The sequence below is a fragment of the Labeo rohita genome, chromosome 18 (genome assembly GCF_022985175.1).
Source record: "Labeo rohita strain BAU-BD-2019 chromosome 18, IGBB_LRoh.1.0, whole genome shotgun sequence".
Classification (NCBI taxonomy): Eukaryota; Metazoa; Chordata; class Actinopteri; order Cypriniformes; family Cyprinidae; genus Labeo; species Labeo rohita.
In genome coordinates, this window is record NC_066886.1 from 33,969,164 (window position 1) to 33,996,082 (window position 26,919).

The following is a 26,919-nucleotide window of genomic DNA, read 5'->3' on the forward strand; positions in this document are numbered from 1 at the left end:
ACAAAAGTGCTGTATAGATCTTTAAAGATCAGTGCTATATAGGAGTTAATGAGCTTCCCCTATGATTACAATTTACAAACCAATGAACCACTTCTAGTGCTGTTTAGCACCATTTTTGTTTAGAGTATAGTATCAGGTCAGGTGCATTGCACTGTGGTGTACAGTACTGTGTGCAGTTAGCTATGATAAACAGTTGAGGTCAAATGTTTACCTTGCAGAATCTGCAAAATGTTAATTATTTTACCAAAATAAGAGGGCTCATACACAATGCATGTTTAGTGATAGTCCCTTGTTTGTCCTGAACAGTTAAACTGCTCGCTGTTCTTCAGAAAAATCCATGTCTTCATGTCCCACAAATTCTTTGGTTTTTGATGCTCCACTGATGCTCCAGAAATAAACACAATCCATTAAGAGCCGGGGAGTGTAAACTTTTGAACAGAATGAAGATGTTTATGAAGATTTTTTCTTATTTTGCCTAAATATATATTTTTATTTAGTACTATTTTTTATTTAGTACTGCCCTTCAGAAGCTACAGAAGATACTTGTTTCCCAGAAGACAAAATAATTTACCCTGATCTTTCAAATTCAAGTTTTCACCCCTCAGTTCTTAATGCATGGTTTTTCCTTCTGGAGCATCAGTGAGTGTTTGAACCTTCTGTAACAGTTGCATATGAGTCTCTCAGTTGTCCTCAGTGTGAAAAGTCATACAGTGTCAAAATCATACAGTCATTGTTGGAAAGGGTTTAAATACACAAACATGTTGAAAAACCAAAGAATTTGTGGGACCTGAAGGATTTTTCTGTTCAGGACAAACAAGGGATTGATGAACAACCATCATTAAACAAAAACAAACAAACACAGCTGTGGATCATTCAGGTAACAATACAGTATTAAGAATCAAGTGTATGTAAACTTTTGAACAGAGTCGTTTTTATAAATTCAACAATTATTTTTCTGTTGTGGACTTTTGTATGATCCCTGTTATTTTGGTAAAATAATTAAGATTTTGCTGATTCTGCAAGGTGTATGTAAACTTTTGACCTCAACTGTATATAGTGCACATTTTGGTCACCTTTTTATACACCTCACTGAATGTCTAGGAAAACTATCCATTACAATACTCATTCATCTGAATGGCAGTCATTTGGTTGGCACATGAGCACTCATTCGAAAACATAAAAAAAAAAACGTTTTGATTTCCTGTCGACTTAAAGATATAACACAGTCACATTTGTTACACCGTTGTGTTGAATAACATATAAAGGTTGAATAAAAGACAAGAAAGTCAAGAAGTCTGGTTGTGATGTGCTGGAAAACCCAACCTTTTTATTTTCTACATTTTTGTGACTACAGAAATGCTGAAACATTTTAACACTGAAAAAAGCATGGTGACATCATTACTTGCGTCTTTTTTTTTTCTTTCTTTTTTTTTCTTGCTTAGCAAACACAGAAGATGATATTGCACGGCATAGAGAACAGTAGCTAACAGGAAAGGAGAAAGGAACAAAACAATTCGATAGATCGGAATTGAAAATGAAAAGCATGACGCATTACAACCTGAGAGTAATACCTACTGCATTCCTCCACTGAAACAGACACAACATACAGAGAAAACAGGCCAAGAGAAAATGAGAAGAAAAAGAAAGGTGTAAAAACAGAACCAGCTTGATACAAGATGCACTGTTCGAAATGGAAACGAGCACTACTTTTTTGCGAAAGAAAATGTCAGCAAGTTTATTTTTCAGTTTATCAAAACCTTCCTCCTTCTTTATAATAATCATCGCTGGAAGTAGTCCCTCTTGGACCTACAAAAAAATAAATATTAAAAAATGAAAAACATGATTTTGTTTTCCAGCTGATTGTCTTAGGCGCTCTCAGTATTATACGGCACACAGAGCCAAGCCTTTCTATCAAATAGGAACTCCTTTTCCACGACAACCAACTGGGATAGGAATTAATGATTAGAGCAATCCCAACATTCACATACATCGAGCTATCTAAGCTAGACACTACATTAGAGGGGTGGGTCGGGACGGAGCGTAGGGTTCGGGAAGAGAAGGGGTGAGAATTCGGATGCCGAGAGCTGCCGTGACGCCGCGGGCGAACGCTTCCGGCTCTTTCGGTGTGGTGTAGGAGGGATTATGGGCAGAGAGGCTCTCGACTCACGGTAGGGCTTGATTTATGCCAGTCTTTGCTGTCGTACAAAACGAATCCTGAACGCTGCACCTGGATCACCTATCTGACGGCCAGCAAACCTAATGCAACAAATGAAACAACTCTGATTGTACAGCACAGCGAGACGGAAAGCTCTGCTATCGTGGGCTTTCTCTTCAGTCCTGCTAAGGGACATCATTCTGCATCATTCTGTTCATGATGTTTCCAAGTGGTAGACACTCAACCGTTCAGGTGAACGGTCAACTGCAACGTCCGAGCCACTAGCGGCATCGGACAGAAATGGAATCTGTTTTCTTAAACAACTATTCAGGTTCAAACAATGCTGTGATTTGAGGCGGGACAGTTCGTCCTATTCGGGGGGTCCGGATGTGACACTTTGTCTGTTTAAAACTAACTGTACATTCTGACATAAACAACATACAAATGGCAAAATCAGCCTGTGTGTGTTGCTCTTAATAATGACTAAGAGTTCCTCAGTTGTTAATCTGAACTCTGGCAGTCGGGAAGTCTTCAAAACATATTCCGCTTGGTGCCCTCTTTCGCCCTCCCCATACATGCACACACCAATTCCTGTTTGCTTTGCAGATTTATTAGACTTTGCTCATTGTCAGTACACACGTTTCGAATTGAAATTGACATATCAGACTGATCTGGGCAGCAGCGCCACGTCAATTTAAAAACCAACCCAGCGACGTGGCCCCGCCCACGGCAGACCTGCTGCCCCGCCCACGCCCCACCCGCTCAGTGTCCGACACAGCAAAGTGAGCAGGACTCGTAGCCCTCCGTCCCAAAAGCCACAGATTGTACTGTTTAGCAGTATACGCCTCCATTAAGTTGAACTAAGCTTGTCTACTTCGTCCCACTACGCCCTCTACTGGTTCATACCCGTGCAGACAGCAAATGACCTCACAAACGCCAGTGCTTATGCAAAAATTACACTACTTTCTTTCCTTCCCCCCTCCCCCCCTTCCCACTTTTTGGTTTGGTTAGAAAATCTTTGGATGTGCAGCAATACCCATAAAACAATGATTTGAAATACAAAGGACAAAATCATTCTGGACATTTAAATAACATAAGAAAATCAAAGAAAAACATCACACACTGCTTTTTTTCGCAGGTCTCTGTGGGCGGACCGTTCGGATCTCTGGCAGTGTATCAGTACATGGGCCAAAGTGCCATCTAACATACAAACACAGAGGAATGGAAATTCATCGATATATCTACACTTCAGACAGAAGGCTGTGAAATAAAACGAATGTCCATTTTTTTGTTTCGTTTTTCGTTTTGTCTGTTTTTTTTTCCAAAAAACCTACTATGTACAAATCTATATTTTCTACAAATACATAAATTAAAACATAGGTTAAGCCATACAAAAATGCAATTAAATTAACGGAAGTCACAACACAGTAGTAGAAGAAAGTGAACGAATAGACACAGAATCACAGCAGTTGGTTTTACCCTGTAAAAAAGAATAGTCAAACATCCTTAGAGTATCGGAACAACGCAAGGCTTTAATAAAAAATAAGCTTCTTTTCCTTCCTGCAAGTTTCAGTCTGCTATCACAGAAACTCGCCTTTGGTGACCAAAACGGAGCACTTTAGCCAAAACGGTCAAAATAAATACTCATAAAGCTTTTTCCCGAAGTCACATCAACGATTACCAAACTAGTTCAGTTCTGCCTTAATCACATAAACTCTCTATACAACAGAACTGTGAAAATTTATTACTATGAGGTATTCAGATATCGGTAAAGACGTGCACGGCCTAATCGGTGGACGTGCCCACGGGTGGCTTGGCGAGGGGGGGCGGGGCGAGCGGCAGATTCGGCAGGGCGTTCGAAAGGGAGGTGGCAGGAGCTTTGGTTTGTCAGCAGGAGTTGGAGAAAGCAAGAGAAATTCCTTTGGTATGTTTTCATTGCATGGTTGCGCTGGCAAAAGCACCACGGTGAGAGAGAAGAAATATTCCATGTTTTTCTTCATCGGTGGCCCTTCCACAGGCTGAGGTATTCCGAGAGTTAAAAGGTGGGTGTCGAGAGGTCAACGGCGGTTAAACACTTTGGTTCAAGCAAGGCACTCGTCCTGTGAGTCTAACGCATGTCTGCCGAGGGCGCTGTCGCATGAGCACGGATGAGTGGTAGAGAGCATCAGAGCGAAGGAGACGAGGAAAAAGGGCGTGGGGAAAGGAGTGGAAACACACCATCTATCCATCCACCTTATCATTCATTTAGGCCGTGCAAAGAGAACAAATCTTTGGTATTCTTTGGTATCATTACGCTGATAGAAATCACAAATGGAAACAGACTGAGGTAGCATCTTTGGTTCACACTATAAATATCAGCAGGTCTTAACATGTTTTTTTTGTCATTTTTTCTTCTTTTCTACATGAGGAAGCAGCGCTCTTTTATATATGCTTCGATGTCGTAATAGTCGTAAATACCAAATATATTTTTAAAGCTAAAACACACCACAAGAGACGACAAGGCCAGATATCTTGTGAGTTCGAGTGAGTCTAATATATGAAGCGACCGCATCACCCTGCTTCAGTCTCCATAATGCTTTCTTCCTAGTTGTCAAATGCATAGAATGCGCTTCCTCTCGCTCTCTCTTACAGGGGTATTGGGTTCGGGCCCGGATGGGGACGCTGCGGAGGTGCTGATGGTCGATGCCGTGAAAATGACGCATTAGACAGTGAAACAACTGTCAGAAGCTTAATGGGAAATGAAACCAATGAATCATGGCTTATGGGTTTGTGAAAGCATGCTGACAGCCACCAGTCGATCAAACCATTCTCATTCTGTACACTAACATTGTAAGGATGAGAAATTTGGTTGCGTGCAATGAAATATACGCTAAAATGAAATGTAACACAGAGCGACCCGAATTCCCTCCTGCTTCCCCTAATGACAATTAACATGAAAACCCTGTGTCGAGTCACCCAGAAGTCTCTTCAGCCTCATTAAATGAGAGTCTGCGAAAGTCACAAAAAATAATTTCTCCTTAAAAGCTGTGTTTGATTGATGGATGTGGGTATGAAACGGTGACAGGTGCTGGTTAGTTAAGTTTATCTTTGGTTTTCAGCAACTGGCATTGAAATATTTAAAATACAGGTAAAAAAGGCAGGTTAAAGCTAGCAAAAATCTCCCTGAAATAATCACAAGAAAGGACTGAGGCAGGAATGGGTAATGCTCACAGAGACACCTTTGGCTACTGTTTTAGGAGTTTTAGGACAAACGAGAGAACGAATACGTTAAATGACTAAATAATATTACTTTTACTGAGTCACCTGATTAGAACGGTCACAGGGGGTCTTGTTTAGAGGAATAAATATAGTTTGGCCTGATTTAACAAAACAAAACAAAATACATGTGTTTCTTTGGTTCTACCATCTGTGATTGATAAGTAGTGAAGATGGCAAGTTCACATGTATTCTCAGGTTCCTATGTAACTTTTCCAACAATTAGGAAGAAAGCACTATCCTGAGGGTGACATTCAGGCAACCTTTGTCAAGATTCTACACCACCTGATTATATTTGGCATCCCTGGCTAGATCTGAGATGCCTATAGAGGTGAAAGTGTGACGTCAGGCTTTACACCTGACGGTCAAGCCCCTCGATGACGTCGCAAAATCTGGAATCTGACATCAGAGTGAATAACAATCACTCCACGTTGGAGACAATGACCAATCATTGATGAAAAAAAGTCTTTGAAAGCAACCGATCACATGAGAAAGAAAGACGCAGGGGTTAGGGGAGTGTGTTGAGATGAACGACCAGTGATTGGAGTGTAACTACTTTTTTTTCCTTTTTTTGCAGAATGTCAGACATAAACGAAGAAAGTCCTAAATGGGGGTCAAAGCAGTCTTTGGTGTTTTTCTTTGGATATTATAAATATCGGTACTGTACAAGTTTTAAGGGCAAACGCTGTCTAAAATTGTCTCTTGTTAAGTTTTCTTTGTTTAAAGCTTTTCCACCGAAGTTTTTTTTTTTTCCTTTTTTTTTCCCATAGTGCAGCCACTACTCCATCATGCTTTGGTACAAGTGCTGGAGGAGGAGGAGTTGGCCGAGTTGGAGCTGCCATCGTCCAGCCACTTATCGAGGCTCCGTCGACGCGCGTTCATGAAGAAGTTGCTGACGGTGGCGAGCTCCAGGCCCAGCTGCTGAGAGATGGTGATTTGTAACTCTTTGGACGGGCGCTTGTTCTCTTTGAATATTGCATGTAAAGTCCGACGCTGGACATCAGTGAAGACCAGCCGGGGCTTCTTGGAGATGCTCCCCCGCTCGCTTTTACCGTGCTCCTGCTCCTTTCTCTTGCACGCTGAAAGAAGAAAAGGTTGAAATGAGAAAGTCAGACTTAATTGCCTAACATGTAAAAGAAGCAGACATTCTGAAACAGACTCATTTATAATGACATGGTATGAGTTTTTGCTAGAACTTTATTTTACAGTGTCTTGTTACATGTTCTGTGTACTTATGCATTAATTACATGCAACTAACCCTAAACCAAACCATATTCCTAACCCTAAGTACATTTTGGTCATTATTATTACATGGCACTTAAACACTGCAACAAGAACACCTTAAAATAAAGTTAAAATCTAAAATGGTTCTTGACACAAATCAGTCAAAACATGGAGTAGACGAAACAAAATAGAAAGACTGATGCTTTTTGGAGGGTTTTGTCATTTCCACGTGCACTATATGAATGCAGCCTCTGGAACTGTCCGTGGTGCTTAAATCCAACCGCATGCTTTGCCAAAACACCAGCATAACCAATCATATCACTTTCTGCCTGTCAGTGACTAAGAAAACACTTGTTCAACGACACCAAGCAGTCATTTTGAATACAGAAGCCTGTTGATGTTACCTGTCTTTGTGCGCATGAAATCCATTTTTTTTAGAAAACCACAAGGGGGCGCTAAAAGAACAAGTATTTACTTGTGCCGTCACACACACACACACACACGTCCACAGGCGATATATTTCCTTAAATAAACCGGCTCATGTCATTAATACGTAAAACACAGTTCTGCATCTGAGTTCTGTATCGTTCATCATATAGCACTTCGCTTTTTTACGTGCAGTAGGTTAAAGAAAAACTAATTTTAATATTTTATATTCATACGTATTAAGAGTTTTTTTTTTTTTTAAATATGATTTAAATATTCATAACATTTAAATCAGTTATTAAATATTTAAATACATTATACATAATCTAGCAGTTTGTAGTAGGCTATATTGCCTTTTATATAACACAAATAGATATATAGTGAATAAAACTTCAATGTGCAGTCTACTCGTACAAAAGAAGAACGAAGCTATGCACGGGCTTTGACACTTTTGGTAAATATTAACAAAAGGCAAATGAGCTCGCTATCATGTGTCATAAATCAAAACTGTGTCCATGCACAAGGCCACTGCGACAAGACCCACGCGGATTCCCAGGGAAATAACTGCGAACCTCTTTATCCTTCAGCACATTTGATCATCACATGTAGGTACTGTTTGTCTGCAAATCATTAGACAGACGCCAGATAAGCGCGCACACGAGGGCGAGGGCGCGCCCACGGTCACTCGTTTCACAGTGGCTCCGGCAGCAAAACAGAACCTAATGTTACGCTCGGGCCAAAAAAGACGTTAGCAAACATTATTTATTATATATTATATATTAATGTATAACCTATGCAATATTATAATAAACAGTCAAAGATAAGAAGTTTGGATTACATATGTTATATGCAAATATATTCAGTTTCGTTACATTCCTATTTAGATGCATCTAAATTTAGATTTAGATCAACTACTGGTCTGTTACGCGTTTTATAATTTAATAATAACTTCTTATAGTTGTTGATTTAAAGTGAGTTATTCAGTTTAACGAAGCCGCATGCACATTTGGGTTCAAATATATTTTGAAAAGACTATACTTGAATAAAAATGGCTCTTGGCTATTTAGATAACAGTTTAGAAGTAAAATTAGAACATTTGTAATATATTATCTGATATAGTTCCATATTTACTATTTGACCAAATATTATTATAAAATTACTACGATCATTTCTTTCAGACACAGCATTTCAGTTTAGGCTAATTTATTCCTAAAATAATATCGATCTCAAAATGATTAACGATTATCAACAACAAGCTTAATGTCGTTTTGTTAAAAAAAGGTTATTTTCATTCATTGCCTTATTACAAAATTACGCAAGTATTAATTATTACAATAATAACAACAAAAATACTGTACGATAGTTTTCTGTTTCTAGTTTTCTTTTTCTAATACAGCTAGACTAGGATCACTTCACAAAATATTAAGGCCTATTCTTAAGCAACCACATGCTAAAATATAAATACAACGAGCTGAGGCAAAATACAGTGGAATACAGAAGCGTGAATGACAAATTCACGGCATAAAAAACACGAGTGTGTAAAAGGTGTAAAAGAGCAGTGATCTGAAAGACTGCTGAGTGGTCTACTGTCTTACATTACTAAGGAAAAGGAGAAGGGAACTGAATTTGAATAATCAATATACCAATTCTATATTTACCTCTCAGTAGGCCGATCACATACCCTCAACCATGTGTACTCAATCAATAATATACATCACTGTGTCTGGAACCTTCACTAATTTCAATATCATTTAACGGAATAAGAAAATAATCTCACTTAACCAAAATAAAGTAAATCTAACCGTCATGTAATTAGAAATTACAGTAGTTTATAATAATAATAATAATAATAATAATAATAATAATGCTAGAACAGATGAAAAAATATTTCTTTAGGTTTGATCGACTAAATGAAAAACGAATATACACAATATTAAAATACATTATGTGAATGTAGACATATTCCCTTTGATCCTGTTCATTACAGAAACGTGTGGAAATAAAATAGTATGATGTAAATTCCTATTTTGAGCTTATTGTGAGTAATACAAAAACGAGGAGCAAAAATCCATAAGAAAGCAAGGCCGAATCTGAATCAAACAAAACCAAACAACCAGCCCAGCATCAGTGTACATATACCATTGCATAATACCATGACGTTGATATTAATAATAAAAACGAAACCTCGATGTAGAGAAAAGAAATCGAGCGTAAGAGGGTAAAATAACGAGCAGACTAATGTGCACGTACAAGGCGAGAGCGTAAATCTAAAAATTTCCTCATATTTCAATGATTTTTGCCATGAAAAGTATTTTCAAGAAAGAACACTTTTCAAAGTATTTTTTTTTCCTCAGGTGCATAAATGAATTGCTCTGGTAAATGTAATGACATTTATGACGAAGTGGTACAAAAAAGAGAGACACTCGCATCTGAAATGCTCTCTCCTTTTTTCACTGCTGCCTTTGAACGGATCAGTGGCCCCCAAAGCCGCCCGCCAATTGATTCTAATTCTCGTGAGGCAAATTAATGGAGCCCCAATCAGTTAATTAAGAAAACCTACACAGAGAACACGTCACTGGAGCTGGACAATAGATGAAGAGATCTAACTAGGAGAAGACAGAGGAAGAAAAACATGTCCAAAACACACACTGCGACACGTATTCTGAGCCCTTTTCAGTAGACCACACACACCAGACACGGTAACATATTTACGCACACTGGCTCAAAAACAAAATATATCCACGGGACCCACAAAAGCATGCAGTAATGTTATAAAAGACGACGCACTGTAGATACGTGGTAGTAAACGTATTACAAAGACAAGTGAACACAGGCGCACTGCATCCATTTCACATTGACACAATGGGATTGTGGCCACCGAGGCGCCCAGACATTTCAGAGCAAACTATTTCTGTTGGAACCTCAGACTGCCTGTAACTTGGCCTGAAGATGTCAAATTGCTCATCGAATAGCCCAAAACAAACTAGCAAAACAAAACATATCCATTGCGCCGATCACTTGACCTAGGCGGTCAATACTTCACATCGCGAACGCAACCTCAAGTTTGAAGGGATCGGCGTAAATCAAAGTAGCACAACAACAAACACAGAAAGAACCTAAGCTAAGTAGGAAACCTCCAAAAAGCGTGGCACAAACGATGAATGCTGGTGAAACGCACATGAAGTAAATGAAATGAGAGTGATACACGGAGGAGAAGAGAAGAAGCGTATTACCTATTGTTCTCTCACCTGCGAGCCTGAGCGCGGACATTCTCTGGAACTCAGGCTCCTGCAACCATTTCCACATCCTGCGGAAGGTTTCCCGGCCAGACTTGAGCTTGCTCCAGGGCTTAGGGTTCCGGAGCAGGTCCGAAAGCGTCCCCTGCGAGCGGCACAGCACCCTCTGGGCGAAGATGGCCTGCGGGATGCTGTATCGTTTCAGTTCCGTGGTGATCCTTTGGGCCACTTCTTTGGTATTGACCTCTTCCATCTGTCCCGAGCTGCTGCCGTTGTTGAGCTGCGATCCGGGCGCGGAGGAGTGGTTCTGCTCCCGAGTGGAGCCCAGCACCTGCCCGTGGCCCTGGGCGTTGAGGTGGGCGTGCGGGTGATGGTGGATGCCGTTGATCGGCACCATGCTCGCCGAAGACGCGCTCATGTGCTGCTCCCCGTGTCGAGCCAACATCGCGGGGTGGTGTGCCTCGAATCCGTTGGGTGTGAGCATCTTCTCGGCGGGCATGGTGGCCCCGGGGTGCGCGTAGGGCGGCAGCCCCTGCTGGGAGTTGTGAATGCCGCTCAGTCCGGACCCAGACAGGGGCGACAGGCTCTGTCCCATGCTGGCCACGTCCTTGTGGTAGGGAGAGTAGAGGTTGTTCATCGGGGCCAGACCCCTGTCGTCCCTCATCAAGGTGAAGCTCCCGCTGACGTTCCCCGGGATCCTTTGGTGCGGGTGATGATGGTGGTGGTGGTGATGGTGGTGATGGTGGTGCGGGAATTTGTCAGAGACGGTGGAGATGGGCGGTAAGGGCTGCAGCGGGGTGAGGGTGGTGTAGGTGCTGCTCATGCTCATCCCGGGGGGAGCCTCGCACGCCATGCTCATGGCCGGGTGCAGGTGCGTGGCGAGCCCGGGGTGCTCCGGGGGCCGGTGGTGATGATAGTCGCCGCTGTCCAGGATTGATGCCATGCCCATGGAGCGCGCATGGGCTGACAGACTGCTCCGATGGCTCCGGTGATGAGCGCTGTCTCCGGTCATGAGATCCGCCGCGCTGGGGACCGGCTCATGGCTCACTCCGTGCAGATCGCCAATGTTCTCCATCGACAGCTGGGCGTTCATTATACGTGCAAGCGTGTGGACAAATCATCTATCTGATATAGCGGAGCAGTGTCCACAGAAGTGCTCTCATTGGAAAAGTTCTGCTGTTATCTTGAGTATTTATTTCTTGCGTTCTTTTCTGTTTCTGCTTTTTTTTTCTTCCTTTTTTCTGTGTTTTATATAGTTTTGTAATTTTTTTGAAATGTTAAGGCCCCCGTCCCTTCAGCAGTGCATGGTGTCGGTGTGCTCGCGTCCCTCGCCATCTCTTGCCATGTCTGCTGTTGTTTCGCTCACTGCTCCGTGCTGCGGCTGCCGCTCGGCTTTGCCGCGCATGCGCGCTGATCGCGGCTCCCTTGACGTCACTTATTAAGGAAGTTGCACCCCATTGCTATTAAATAGGAATGCCTTCTCCTGGATGTATAGCATGACCAACCTCCCACAACTGTTATACAGAGGGGAAAAAAATAAATACATAAAAATGAAGGAATGCAATGGAATAAAGTGTTATGCCTATGACGCTTTATTAGAACAAGCATATGACGAGTGTCATAATTCTCGTGAATAATTCATGAATCAATGCAATTCGTTTGGCAGAACCTCCTTAATGCGATGGGTGCAGAAAACAAACTTCCGGGTTCACCTGGGGGCCTCTGCTTGCATTAATATGCGCATACATTAGTTCTTGCTCCAAACTTCACAGAAATGTTTACATACGACTGCAGATATTACCAACACACAGGCTATAAATCGTCACGACATTCAGCTGAAATAAGAAAGGTCCGACACACAGATTAAATAAATATAATTTTTTAATGAAAAAAAGTACACAGATTGCTGAATATAAGTCATTCTGTACCATGCAGAGCTGGAGTGTTTTTTGGGACCGAGGACAGACGGATTGGTAATAGGCAGAGAAAGGCTGGACAGATGTTTCTATTGTTGTGCTATTAAGAGTAACGAACCAAGCCATCAGGAGTGTGTCCCGCTTCCGCGGCCTGGCAGTATAATGACACAGCACATTATGTTTCATGGGTGAACTTCGTTCTGCACGCAAATGAATAGGCAAAACCCATTTATATATCAAATCAACGTTACAACGTTCGTTTTTCCTGGACATACAGTTTATGATTTTACAGAATACAACCCACGGGGTAAAAACCAAACACTGTCAATCCGACTTTACAAAATACAGTTCAAATACAATCTATACAAACACAATTAACGCGGACTGTGTAAAATCTAAAAACATTTCTCGCCCAAGCTGAATTTGCACATACAAGTTTTTAAAAGCACAAAAGAACCAATAAGATTTTTGTTGGCAAGGCAAAAATGACAGGCAGTTACAAGACCCCCCTACCCCCCCCCACACATACATTAAAGAGATATCACTTTGCACGACTTCACATTGTTTATAGTTCAAGATCGACTCCAAAAAGTCAGTTTCATGTCCAGTCAAGCGAGAGAACGGGATAACTGGACAGTTAGGAGCCCGGCGAAAGCGTCCAAGCCCGGGTGGGGTGACAGCTTGCAGTGGTCAGTCCTGGGGCCCCCAGCCCTGGGCCCCCACTCGTGCGCATAGGGGACATGTCAAAGGTGACGCTTCAAGACTCCTGAAGCTAACAGCTGCGGGGGAGGGAGAGAGATTAACTTTTTCAGACTTTTCCTTGTTTCTTAGGGACCTGCTTAGTGACAAAACACACATACATCTGTCAGGGTCAAGAACAATGAAATCCGGATTAATGAGTTAAGAAAAAAATGAACAAGTTAAATTACGACAAATTAGAAGTCAACTCGGATCAGTTGTGAGGAACTGACAAGTGGTTAACGTTAACAAGAGATGAATAATAACGATAATAATATTAACAACAACAATAGTAGTAGTACTTTATTATTGTTGTTGTTAACTGCTAAAGTCAATCCCAGTTAAAGTCTTCAGATTTGAAACAACATTGTCAGCTAATATATAACAAAAAGAAAAAAATAAATTCGTGCAAAAAAAAACATATTTTACCCTTCATTAGGAATTTAGGAATTTACAGTGGTAACAAACTGTCTGGCTCACCATATCGTTTATTTTCACGTAAACAAAAATGGCAAGCCATACACTGCAGGTCACAGACTTTGCATTATCACCATCGACCATTAATTTGATGAAAAAGATCGTATTCAAGCACGAAATTTAGCAGCCAGCCACATCTGCGCACATTCTCATAGTGGTCGATATTTTTCATTCGCACTCGTGTCTCCGTGACGTGCGCAGCGGTGTGTGTGTGAGTGTGTGTGAGTGTGTGTCGGGGGTGATGGAGGGTTTTTCTGTTGAGGCCTACCTAGGCGTCTCTCCTTGCCTATGAAACCAGAGTTTGTATGTCTTCTAACTGTACACACCAGTCGTGGACAGATTAGTTTTAGTAGTAAACGGTAGAAGAGTAAGGCGTATAAATGTAATCAACGCACAAAAAGGCGCATGGGAAAAGATCAACTAAAGTCATCTGAATTTACACATATCAAATTATATTTTCTTATAACTCTTTTATTTAGAATTATACGTAGATCAGAGAATGCTTGGCGAATATACAGTTAATGTAATTAATTCATTAAATGCATAAAAGTAAAATGATATATTCATAAAAACGTATATTCATAGTATTTTGCAAAATAAAATACAATTAAATACAAATAAATTTCACTCAGAAAGAAAGATTCCCTAAGTTGTATTTTCGCAGCGACTCACTCTCATTAAAGCATAACAAAAGAGACTGAAAATGTAGTGCCAATGAAGCAAATATTGATTATAAAAAAGATTGTCCGTTTAACATTTCTTAATGGGGTATGTGCACTCACTCACAAAGAATATTCAATTATTTAAAGACTTTTGCCCCTGAACTTTACCTCAAATCGTTAATTGGGCGCCTGTGTTTTATACGTTTTAGAGCCCCTTTACTTTGAATGTGAATTAAAGGCAAAGCTCAGCACTAATGCCACTATATGAAACAAACAGAAGCACAGATCAATACGGAGTCAAATATTAACACGACGGGTTGATGGTAATTTATAAATAAAGAGAATTATAGTTTTTAACGACATTTCAGTAATGAGCCAGCGAATAAAATGTTTACCCAAATATCGTGGTTCGATTTAAAAAAAAAAAAGGTTATAAGATATAAGGTTTTAAAATATCGAATAATTCAAACTGTGAAGAATGTAAATTTGATGAAAGTTTTGATACTCTCTTATATTATTTTAAAATATCTCCTAAACATTGTGTTATCCAATTGTCAATTATGCAGACATACATTTGTAAAAGATGCTTTGGCTGGAAATGCAACTGTCTAAATATATCAAAATAAAAATCATTTTATTTTAAAATTAAATTATTATTATTATTATTATTATTATTTCCGAATAATAATATTCCAGTTCCAGAATTCTGGATCTTTAATGTTTATGAGAGTATACATATTTTTATACAAATATAACAACATTGTTTTATGCCCTAGATTTGTTACAAATGACACTTCACTGCATTAAAAGTCTAATTAAAAGGAAACGAATAAATGTACTTTATGATCTCAAAGGCAAAGCTCAGAAAAGGCCTCTGAGATTGTCTAAGAAACGTAGATTGTTGTTATCTGTAAGACTCACCGATCTCAGAGCGTTGTGCGCAGGGGATGACTGAAATATGCAACAATCGATTCAGGATTACATTAGCGGATCAGTTTCTTCTATTGAAAGTAGACTGAAAAGATACAATTACAGCAACACTTAGGATGGAATAAGTAACTGAAAGTGTTAATTGATTGTTTTAAGAGGATCAGTTGGATATCATTTAAAACTAGTGTGTCCTCCAAAGCAGTAATACATTCAGCAGCCGATTTTAATTTAAGATTTTTCCCCGAATTTCTACACGCGTGGAATCAATAAATCGATCAAAAAATGTTTATCCTATTTACAATTGTTACGCCCAGTACAGCAGGAAGTCGAGATGTTGCTTATAACAGTTTTTTTTCCAACTGGCACACGTTTTATAGAACGCGAATAATAATAATATTAATAATAATAATAATTTCGCCTATCTACAAATATATAAAACATCTAAGTAAGTCGGTTTGCTTTTAAAAAGCCAAATAGTCCCATAAAATGTAACGTGATTGCATTTTTCATTGCCGTCTTCAGGACTAAATTTGGGCTGATTTTTTATTGACCACTAAACAACGAAAAAAAAAAGGTTTAAATTATTGTAAAGCTCACTGGCTGCAGTAAATCATTAACCGATTAATTCAAAACAGACAAAACGGCCTTGTGCACCTGCTTGAGCATTTAAATTAATAATTCCATGTAACAAGCAGGGACTAGTTATGGTTCATGATTATGTAAGATGTGAATTTGAATCCACTTCCCAGCTGATGCAACAAGTTTGTATGATGTGTGCATGCATCTAAATCTGCAGGTTTACTTGGCGTTTAAAATTGGGGAAAACAAAACTTTCCGTTGAAGATGTCTTCAAGGTAAAATTATTTATAAATAATGTGTTTAAATATTTTAACAGAGAAATTTCTAAATATGCAAAACTTCGATTTTATTTCTAGGACTGGTTAGTATAAGATTAGTATAATTATCTTTAATTTAAAACAGTAAATTCTAACGTGTGTGTCTGCGTTTTAAAGAGTGAGAGCGAGTGTATCATCAGGCATTATGATGATTGCTTGTCATAATATTTAGAGAAGAGGACAGATTGTGGAAAGAGCTGGTTCGCCTTGCAAACTCGTAATATGTTTTGTTTGACAATTCGTGGCAATTACACTGTTAAATCAGATGATTAAATTTGGGAACTGAGAGTGAAAATCAGCAACGATGATGATTGTTCCGTGTGAAGCAAATCTGTCTCAACATTTCAAGATACTTGTCTGTACATTTCCCATTCGTTGTCTCTCTCCTTTTTACCAATAGTTTCAAGTATACTCTCTAAATTACTTTTTGAAACTTACAGTGAGATCAGAAGTGCCATGATAGTGTAAAATGGGCGGGCAAAGCTCTGAATCCAATCAGATACCCTACATAAACACACGAGCCGTCACTTGATAATGAATTATCATAATTAATGAGTATAACAGGTCACCTCCAGAGCGTCGGAGATTTTGAGGGCAGCATCGTGCTGTTTTTGATCTAATTGTAACGGGGAAGTGAAACATAAACCTCTTAAAGTGCCCCATACTAAGGCAAAGATAATATGTACGTGCCACAGTGCGGACACACCCCACTCTACAGTAACACAATTCAGTGCATAAATGCAGGGCTAAATAGATGCTGACATGATCATACTGGGATGCTTTTGAGAATCATGGCACGGCGTGTGATTTACAGCACTGGTGCAATTTGACAGTGCATAAAAGTGACCCCTGACTTTAACCTTGTTTTCAAGTTCAGTAAACTCCGCAGGACGCCAAATGTCAGCGCATCCAGTAAAACAACATATACACTCATCATGCAGCGATTCTTTCCTTTCTCTCTCTCTCTCTGTATCTCTCTCTCTCTCTACACACACACACACATACACACACCTTCTCATGCTTACCGACACGACGCGCTCTTTACAATAGGATTTCAGTCCCATCGCCAAAGATATTATCATTGCCAAACCATGCACAGACATGTACCTGTAGGTTTTGTGCGTTATCCACAGTTTGGCATTGAAAGCAGTCATTTGTTTTAGTGCATGATATGTTCGGTGTGCTCCGCAGGCACGGCGCGTCCTGCATCCATCCGGCGGGTCTGGTCCAGCGGGATAATCGCCTTTCCACCATTTCCATGATCGAATCACAGCATCCACGGGCAAAAACTCCGTTTCGGTCGGCGTTGTTTGCTTGTCTCCCGGCTCTTGATTCTGTCTTATCCGTGCATTTAAAGATGTGCGTGCATTTGAATAGCCGCGCGAGCGGTTATGGATCCGGCGCGGGCTGAAAGGGAATCAGTATGCAAATTATTTCAGTAACAATCGAAATGTTCGATCTGTGATCTGCGCACTCGCCTCTCACTCGCTCTCTCTCTCTCGCCTTCACATTCATAGCCTTCTTAAAGCACATTTCTCTAAACATAACAGTGTGATTTCTTAAATAAGCATTTTAAATATTAGCTGTGTCTTAAAAAACAAATTCTGTCAGCATACTAATGATTATTTAAAATAAAATGCCGGTTAAAATAACTCGATCTTCTGCAGAACGAGAACACAGCAGAATGTGTTTAAAATGTTTGTAAATATTTTAAAACATTATTAAATCATATATTTATTATAAGAAGGACCGCATACAGCAAACACTCAAGAATATGCAAATAGATAATTGTAAAACAGCGCACGTACACGGACAAGAACAGCAAAAATCGTTTAGAATTATTCTATCTCGCATTCCTAATACCGTAATTCTATTGCTATTTTCTGTTAAAATACGCTTATTTGTTAAGAAACAAATACAACAAACAAGTGCAATAAATGCAACATAACATATAATATAATATCCACATAAACCATATTACTTCACAGATTATTTCTGATGTCCTTTTTTTTAAAATTTTGATTAGAATTATATATAACCTCTATATTTCTAAAGGAGCAATCCTCCCTATAATCAATACTGCGTGGTTAATCTCTGTTAATCTAGTTTCTGTATTAACAAGAAAAATGCAGTTGTAATGCATACATTTGATCGCAATAAGTGAAGAATAAACATCTTTTAAAATGTAATATAAAATCTAAAATTGCTAAATGCATTGAAACCATACAGCAATCTAAATCTTGTAGTGCGTCTGACCATAATCCATAATATGTATCATACTTTTATGATTCTGTAATAAATTATAATTTTTCTTTTTTTATTCTTCTGTTTTTGCATGTATGTGAAGACTGATATGCCTACGGTAAACACACACAGAGACAAACCCAACACTGAACTGTTACATGCATTTGAGCTTCATCTTGGAGTTGCAGGCCATCTGCCATTAAGGTGGGTTTGAGGATGATGGGTCAAGGGTCACTAACAGGGTTCAAATGGCAACCAATGGTCACTCCATTGGACCTGAGTCCTCAGTTCTGCTTAATTTAATGCTGATGATCATCTTGGAAAACACACTTGCCTTACTAAATCATTTATATGAATACACCACAGCTTAACTTAACCACTAACACGACATTTCCCAATCATACTGCATGCAGGGATTGAGAAGTGCTAAGGTAGCATCCAAATTTGGCTTTAGGGTAAACTTATAGCCCCCACACACTGAGAAACGTCTGAATTATTCAGATTTGGTCACGGAGCTGATACCGGTGCTGTTTCTGAACCGCAGTGCGGTTTCCGAGCAGGCCAGAGCTTGTTGATAAATCAGGCTTTGGCCATGATAATCTTTCATCATGAATATTTAATTAACAGGAGGCAGCTTGGTGCCTGAGCTGTACAGAGACTTAATTTAGCAGCTCTGTCCAGCCTTACAGGCAATGGCGGTGTTCAAGAACATTTACATAAATGCCTGAAATTAGATAGATAGATAGATAGATACTCATTGATCTACTAACTGAGGGTCACTGTACTGTAGACAATATTTTCAGTAACATTGGGTGGATTGTTTTGAAAAGCATGGCCTCAGGAGAGTGAATATGGTGCTCAGATGCACACAGTGTCTGTTGGAAAGAGATTAAAGAGGTTTCAAAGCCATCTGACTGCCATTTATAGACATATTGACACACACAGAGTATAGATCTCTGTTTAGTATAACCTTCATTAGTGAAGACACTATCTCAGCCACTGCTGTGAGCTATGCGCAATGTGTCAGAGGTACAGCGCACACACATATTACTCATGCGCACATACACATATGGACGAATCTGTTTGAAATCCTGCATTTCCTGTGAATCTGACTGATTTTCTGATATTGAAACAATAATATGACAAAAAGGAACTTTGCTCATATTTCCTAGTTCTTTGATTTTTCATCAAGAAATAGACTGCAGTATCTCAAATATCACCTCTGGAAATTTAATTAACATCTTAACTTGTGTTCAGATTTGTAAGTCTGCAATTGAAAGTCACACAAAAAAGAGACAAGAGGAGGAATTCGTTCTTTTTGAAAAAGTTAACGAGAATATTTTTCATTCCCTCTCACAGCAGAGCCGAGCACTCGGAAACCACAAAGCATTCCTGTGCGCCGAGAGTGTTTAGAAAATCAGCTTTCCAAACAATTACCTACAAAGCCCTGGAGATAAATTATCACTCGGTCGCTCGCCTGCATGCAGAAACTTTACTGCCGAGAAAACGAGACTCTGATGGATCTGTCATCGGCAGCACACGTCCTCAAATTTATGTGAGTGCTCTGCTCTGCCCACAGGTGTCTCTGAGCAAACCCTCTTAAACGCTGCTATCACAGCACTCATTGTTCTCCATTGTTCAACTAATCTGTGAGGTGGTTAAAGCATTACTAAAACAACTAGTGGCAGGTAAACACACTGAAGACTGCAAGAAGTAAAAGTTTCTCACTCTCAGGGGTGCAACTGCTTTTGAGAGCTGCCAAGTCTGAGAAATACCCCACAGCTTACATCCCAGTCAAAAAATAATGAAATGTACAGGATTGAAAAGGGAAGTTCTGTCATAATTTGGAACCAATCCTACTGGGACTAAATAAGAATCTAAAAATAAGATGTGTGTGTGTTAGGTTCCAATTTATGTTTGTTTTTAATTTATCCATTAGCAATCTGACACATTCTTTAGAGTATTGTGACTATGCATACAACTTTTAGTAACAGCACACATTTCTACATAACTCTTATATGATAAATGAATGAATTAATAAATATTATATTAAAATACTAAAACTGTTATCTTATACGTTATGTGTGTATTACATGATAACAACTTTGCCTGAGAAACAGACTGAAATTTAAGTCTTCATTCACTGAAAATCGTCTCACAGCCAAGGCTCTCAAATTAAATATAGCAATTGTGGATCTTGGTTCTTGCTTATCTTGTGACTAAGAGTTGCATTAAAAATAAGGACATTCCATAAACAACAATGGAAATCAGTTTTGGGCCCATGTTGCCACCTTGTGGACAACTGATTACTGCAAAAAATAAATTCAAAAATAAATACAAAATAAATAAAATATACAGTAAAAAATAAAGATGCATGTGCAAACTGAGAAAAATCATGTTTGATGAAAGCTGTGTCCCAATTCAAAGGCTGCATCCTTCGAAGGCTGTATTCGAAAACTGAATGTGTCACACAGAGTCATGATGAAGGCTGTCTCATTTCAAAGGTTCCTTCAAATTTGGCCTTAAAATGCGTCCTTCATTTCCCGGGCCACAAAGAATACAACTATTGGATCCTTCACAGCCCAGATGATCCCAAAACTCATTGCACACTGATGATGACAGAAAATGCATGAAGTTACATTTTTAAATGTACACTGTAAAAAGTTTTCACTTGTTTCAACTTAAAAACTTAGGTTTAGCAGCTGCCTTAATCAACTTAAAAGTACAAGCCATTTTAACTCACTTTATTGTAGTGAGTTGAAATGACTTGTAGTTTTAAAATCGATTTAACTTAAAATTTTAATGCAGCTGCTTAACTTATGTTTTTAAGTTGAAACTGGTGAAAACTTTTTACAGTGTAGGTACTGAGTTTCAACTTGAATATCTATTTAAACAAAACAGGATGCAAACATCAAAACAAACAAAACAAAACAAAACAAAAAACTTAAAATGTTGACATATCTTACCAAGATGTTCTTTTATAGATATTGTCTGCTTTTTATTTTTTAAATAAATGGCCAAATGAAAACATATTTAGACAGGCTGTGAACTATTTTCATACAGCTGAAATGTATCGTAACTTATCTTCCATCCCATTTAGTGATGCTCGGTTTGACCTTCACAGTGTTTTGAAGTCCACATCCTTCGAAAGATGCAGCATCTAAATTTGGGCACAGCTAACGATTTTTGAAGTACCATGATGCACTCATATTATAATAGATGGAAGAAAATGCATTGTGAAGTATGGAGGAATATATCCCACTTCTAAATAATGGTGCTAGTTGCCAGTTGGTAAAGTCATTGCATCATTTCAAATGCTGTTAGAAGCTCTGGTTACCACAGAAACAGCCAATGTCCTGAGATGTGCAATTAGAAGTGAACATGGGAGACGGCTGAAATATACGTTTTTATAAACTCTATTCTTGCATAAAGGCCTTTTCACACTGAACTCGAAACTTTGGTGCGAAAGCGATAAGTTAAGTGAATCGAAACAATAGATCCCTGTGGGGCTGTTCACACCAGGCACGATCATTCGCGGTGCGAAAAAGCAAGGATTTTTTTCAACCTATTTGTAATTTTTTTTCCATCGCTTCACGATGAAACAGGCAGCTGCTGTTGTTGCACAAAAGGGTGAGATTGGTGGTGCTAATACTAATTTAGTGACACTATTATGGAAATATGATAATATTTGGCAATTATCATTTAAATCCAACTAATTTTTACACTGTGTCATAAATCAAAATGTTATGGGGTTTCAAATCAAAATATGACTTTCTGTTATGAAACAGGACGTTGATTTCATACATGTCCTCAGATGAGGACACGGGACGAAAAGTATGTTTATTACGCATTTTGGTAGACACAACAAATGAATAGGGAAAGAAATTATATTTCAGTATTCCTACAAAATATTATACATTATTATGAAAATCTTGTCAATTATTACTCCCATTATTACACTTCTTTTTTCATTACATGTTACTCCAAAAACACATTTATAGCTATGCAAATTAGATTTTGTTTATAGATACATCGTATATAATGAGAAAACCCATTTATTTACATTTCACAAACAAGGCTTGAAGATGAAGAGTTGCATGAAGGTATTTCCAAAGTTCTCCTTTTGTGTTCCACCAAAACATAACATCATACAGATTTGGAATGACACGAGGGTAAGAACAGACAGTATGTTAATTTTTGCCGCTCTTTGTTAACTGTAGCCCCTGAATTCAGTGTTTAATAACAGCTCACGATATTTTATTCTCAGATCTAAAATCATCATCTCAGATTAGATGTTAGGTTTCATTTTATAAAGAAATGACAGAGTAGTGTGTCGAGAGTTAAACGAATACTGCGAGTCCTGCATTCCTGTGAGACAGAGAGATGTATGTCACTCTCTGAGACTGAGGCGCACATGCACAGCTTGTGTGTCTTTGTGCCACAGAGATGTTATTTTTCCCAGAAGGGATGATAAAGCCGATCAATACACGCATACCGGCCTGCAGGCATTCAGTCTAGAGTCCACTGAAATATCGAGGTGGACCAGCATGTCTGGATCAGTGCTGTAACAGGGGCAGCTCAGTAAAACATTCCAGTGTAGAAAAATCACACAACCTTTACATTCTACAAACAACTGCTTACAGCAGAAATCATTTATTAAACCCATTTTTATAATGCCAAAGTTTGCCCTAAACCAATAAGCAGCAACGTGCAAGATCGTTTGTTGACTTGCAATTATGATTGGATTAAAGTGGCTGTTGCAGATCTGTGTTGATTTGCATGTTGAAGGATTCAAGCTGCCTGATGTTAACTTTTTCTCTTAATCTTCAATATGGACGGGCTGCAACATTCCACTTCAGGTAATTGAATTTTTTAGAAGTATGCCAATTCTCAGAAGCCGGTGAAAGAACATAGCTATCTGTGTATGTGTCTTTGGGCTGTCACTCTGATTACAGTAAATATGTAATCAGAAACATTGGAATGAATGGATTTATTTTGGGTAATAACTGTGAATTCAGAATATTTTTGAGAAGAGATTGAGTGTAGGTACCTGTGACCCCTCAAAGTTTGGATGGATTTTGAGTTTATTGTGGATATGTTTGAGTCGGGTTTGCGGCAGGGTATTTGAGATGGGATTTTTATTTTTTTGAGTTTGAGATAAGTTATTTGTACATTTATTTGGATTTGTTCAGGATGAGTGTGGGTTGGGTTTAGCCTTATACTTTAGCAATATTGTTTGTAAATGAAGTTCAGAATGGATGAGAAAAGATATCCATCTGCAAAGAAACTGTATTCATCACCAGAACGGCCAACCTGTGGCATTTCTTTACCAGCCCATTTGTTTGTTTGTTAGTGCAGCATCATTTATTGTGGCCCTGATGCAACTACACCAGAAACAACAAATAAATCTCTCACAAAAAGTCCATGTAACCCCCCTTTGTGATTATCTATCATGATGCCACGGCCAATAAAAAGGCAAAACACACACTGAAATGCTGAGCGGGTGGAAGTGGCCCATCTATTTCCTGCTGTCCCTGCGGTGCTCTGTCTTCCTGCCAGCAGAGCGCTTCCTTCCGATTACACAATTACACATCTAACAGCACTCAAGAACCGCATCCAGAAATGCTAATCTCTGAAAGTTGTACAGTGATTCAGTTCTTTACAGCATGTCTTCACATACTAAGTCTTGGGATGGCCTGTTATCTTCATCAGAAGAAAAAAGCTGTAATGGCAAATGGTCATACTTAACACATCACAATCCCAAAAGCCAGCATTACCTAATGTTTGTCTTAAACACAACATGTATTTGTTGTACATCAGCCATTTGTTCCAGATTACTCAACACAACAAATAATTTATCTTTATCTATATTCAGGGGTTCAAGCGTGTAGCATTGAAACCGTATTGTAATTGTTTGAATGGTCATGTCTCCACAAAAAAAACTGATCGTGTAGATCAAATCGTCAATTGTAGAGACATGAAATTTGGAGGGATGGTAGTACTCACACCACCGACAACATGACCAAGGCTCGTCCCAATCGGCCTGACAGGGGCGCTACAGCAATCAAAAGTATGAAATCACTCACAACTCCTAAACCGTCAGTCACAGGCTCAAGTGTCTTATGTCATTGGAATCCTCCGATTTGATTGTGGCGAAATTTTCAGGTATTTTGGATGTGGACTTCTGTGAACTAGTCCTAGGTTTTTCATCCCACCGGTACCAAACCAGTGCAGAAAGATTCTCTGGAGAGTGAATATCATTAATTGTCAAAAAAAAAAAAAAAAAAAGTAGAACATTTGACTCACCGTCGCAAAGGGGCTCCAAAACGTTCAAAAGGGGCAGGGCCTCTTTTAGCAAATTGCCTGTAAATAGTTAACACCAAACACAGAACACTTATGTAAGAGCTCAATCTGAGGTCGCAGGACAAAAATCGCAGAGATTGGCGACTTGGTGGTGCTATAAGAGGGGAAAAACATAAAAGGTCTATAACTGCACAACCATTTGTCCTTTCAACATGAAAATCAGTGTGCACAGCCTTGGTCCAAAGCGTCACAAGTGAAACTTTGTGGGCCTGTTTGACCCCAAAGGTCTGAAAGAAATTGGCCACTGGGGGGTGATGTCGAATTTTTCAAAAGCATAAAAGATTGTACTTTGCACTTTTTTTCGCACTTGTGAACGATATTGCTATCATATGATAGAACTCCTCTTTCCAGACAACTTTGCCTCTAGAACCATTGCTGTCAATCAAATCATCTGTTAAATGACTGGGAAGATGTAAAAAACCTAGTTTTGCCAACTAGTCCTAGGTTTTTTCTCAATCTGGAAAAATGACTGCAGTACAATTATCTGGACTCTCTAGGCCAAAAAATTTTATTTACCCTTTTGGGAAGCGATAACGAGGTTGTTTAGAAAATGGGCCTGCTCAAATTTACCCAAAATCCTATAAAACTTAAATAAAAGCTCAAAACTTCACTAAACCTGCTGAGCACATTTGACAGATGATTCTAAACAAGCATGCAAAGTTTTAAGGGGATCGGACCACAACGGGTGCATATTTCTATGGTAAATTACCTGATTTTGCAAAAAATGCTTTTTAAATCATTGATTTAGGTGGATACACCCTTGCTAAATAATATGTTATGTCTTTTCTCTTATATGCTAAAATGCCTTGAGTGCTTGAACCCCGGTAATCGCTGCTTGCAGCTATATTTAATATTTAGTTTATAAAATCAAAATGAAATTCAAATTTGTCCTTACTGACTTTTTAAATAGATATTTGTTATTTTGACTGAGTAGCTTGGTGTTATTCATAAGTATTTTATCATTTAATATCCTGTTTCTGAAATAAATAAAATGGGTTGTGAAAGGTATTTCATATTGAGTTTTAAGTTGCTTTAGAGAAAGCAATTTCTGTGGCATTAGCATCACTAAAACTAAATTGGAAAAGTATTGACTGTGTCCAAATAGGTTTTCCAAACATTTCCCAATTTTCCATTGTCTGGAGAAAAGGTAGTCCACTTCAAACTCATGCACTGAATGAGGCATAATTCAGTGTTATTCTAGCTTCATGCATTCTTCTTCTTCTTTTTTTAAATCAACATTTCATTTGATGACATTACTTGTTTAGTGCTTGATGATTGCATTATTTTATATGCACAACCTTACATCCTTAATCGCTTGCTTCTGCTTCTTCTTTGCGGTGTTTTGATCTGGACATTTAATACTCTATCAGAAGATGTGTAATAGAGCCTTCTACCGTAAACCGTGTCATATTAAAAGGAATATGACATGGAAAACATGGAAAGCTGGAAAATTCCGTCAGGGAAACAGTTAGCATGTTATACTGCTTAAATATACAGAGCAAGGTTTTCAGAGTGTCCCAGAATCAGAGCGATTACACTCTTCTGGAAGAAGCACATATATGTCCTACCAAAGGCAAGCGAACATTACAGCACTGAAGATCACCACCCTGCACACACTGATCGACTTGTTTTGTAGTCGTGTTGGTGTGCACATTACACAGCTGCAGAATGGGCGCATCAATCCTCGACCTGTCATACTAGTCAACAACTCAAAACATCAAACGCTGATGTGTAGTGTGCGGTTGGATTTAGTTGCCTTCACATTAAACAGAGAAAGAAGAAATCATATTCACACAGAAAAATACATACACTTAACCTTTAAAAAACACTGTGAATCATAGTGGACAACATATTGTTTTGTTCAAGAGCCTGGGGTCTGTCCAATTAAAGGTGATTCAGTGTGTTTGTGTGTTCAGGAGCAGGTTCCCATCTCCTCTCTTCTCCTCTACCACCTCTGTAGTGATAAGCTCTTATCAGTGTAGTGTGACGTTGAAATCAGGGTTGTGACCTCTTTGCTCCATCTCCCACAGAGCGAGCTGAGAGTGTTAACATGTCCACAGTGTTCTCATGGATCCTCAGCTTCAGCTGTGGGTAAATTTTTGACTCAGCTCAACTGAAGTTCATATCTCTAAAGCATGTGTAGGGTCGACCGGGTACAGATGGTACAGGGGTACATTTGAAACACCGTAAATAACTTGCGTGCGCAGCAAGTCTGATCTGTGATATTTGCTTCGCACATGCATATTAGTGCCCTCTTCGATCGTGGGAAATTTGAAGAACACCTGCTTTTCCAGTCCAAAGATATCAGCGAAAGTTTTTTTCTAAGGTAAGTTTTTCATTTCACCATGTCCCTTCCACAATTAACAGCTTCTCATCCTTACACGGCTGTTAAAGTTA

General features: G+C 39.0%; 1 protein-coding gene across 2 annotated transcripts; it reads right to left on the minus strand.

The window, feature by feature from the left end:
* Positions 1–1,304: 1,304 nt before the first annotated feature.
* On the minus strand, positions 1,305–11,646 carry onecut1 (one cut homeobox 1). Of its 2 annotated transcripts, none has more exons than XM_051134849.1 (2): positions 10,309–11,646; positions 1,305–6,489 (listed from the first exon to the last, which is right to left on the minus strand). In XM_051134849.1, the coding sequence occupies exons 1-2, from the start codon at positions 11,387–11,389 to the stop codon at positions 6,197–6,199; spliced, it is 1,374 nt and encodes a 457-aa protein (XP_050990806.1). In that variant the 5' UTR covers positions 11,390–11,646; the 3' UTR covers positions 1,305–6,196. The 2 variants fall into 2 exon arrangements, with proteins under 2 accessions (XP_050990806.1, XP_050990804.1); XM_051134847.1 differs by having other exon boundaries at positions 10,294–11,646.
* Between the last annotated feature and the right edge of the window lie 15,273 nt (positions 11,647–26,919).

Coding starts and splice junctions, on each gene's coding strand:
- onecut1 (XM_051134847.1), bottom strand. CDS start 11,389: ATGAACGCCCAGCTGTCGATGGAGAACATTGGCGATCTGCACGGAGTG. Junction 6,490..10,293: donor CGCAGGTGAGAGAACAATAG/GTAATACGCTTC, acceptor TTCTTCTTTCAG/CGTGCAAGAGAAAGGAGCAG.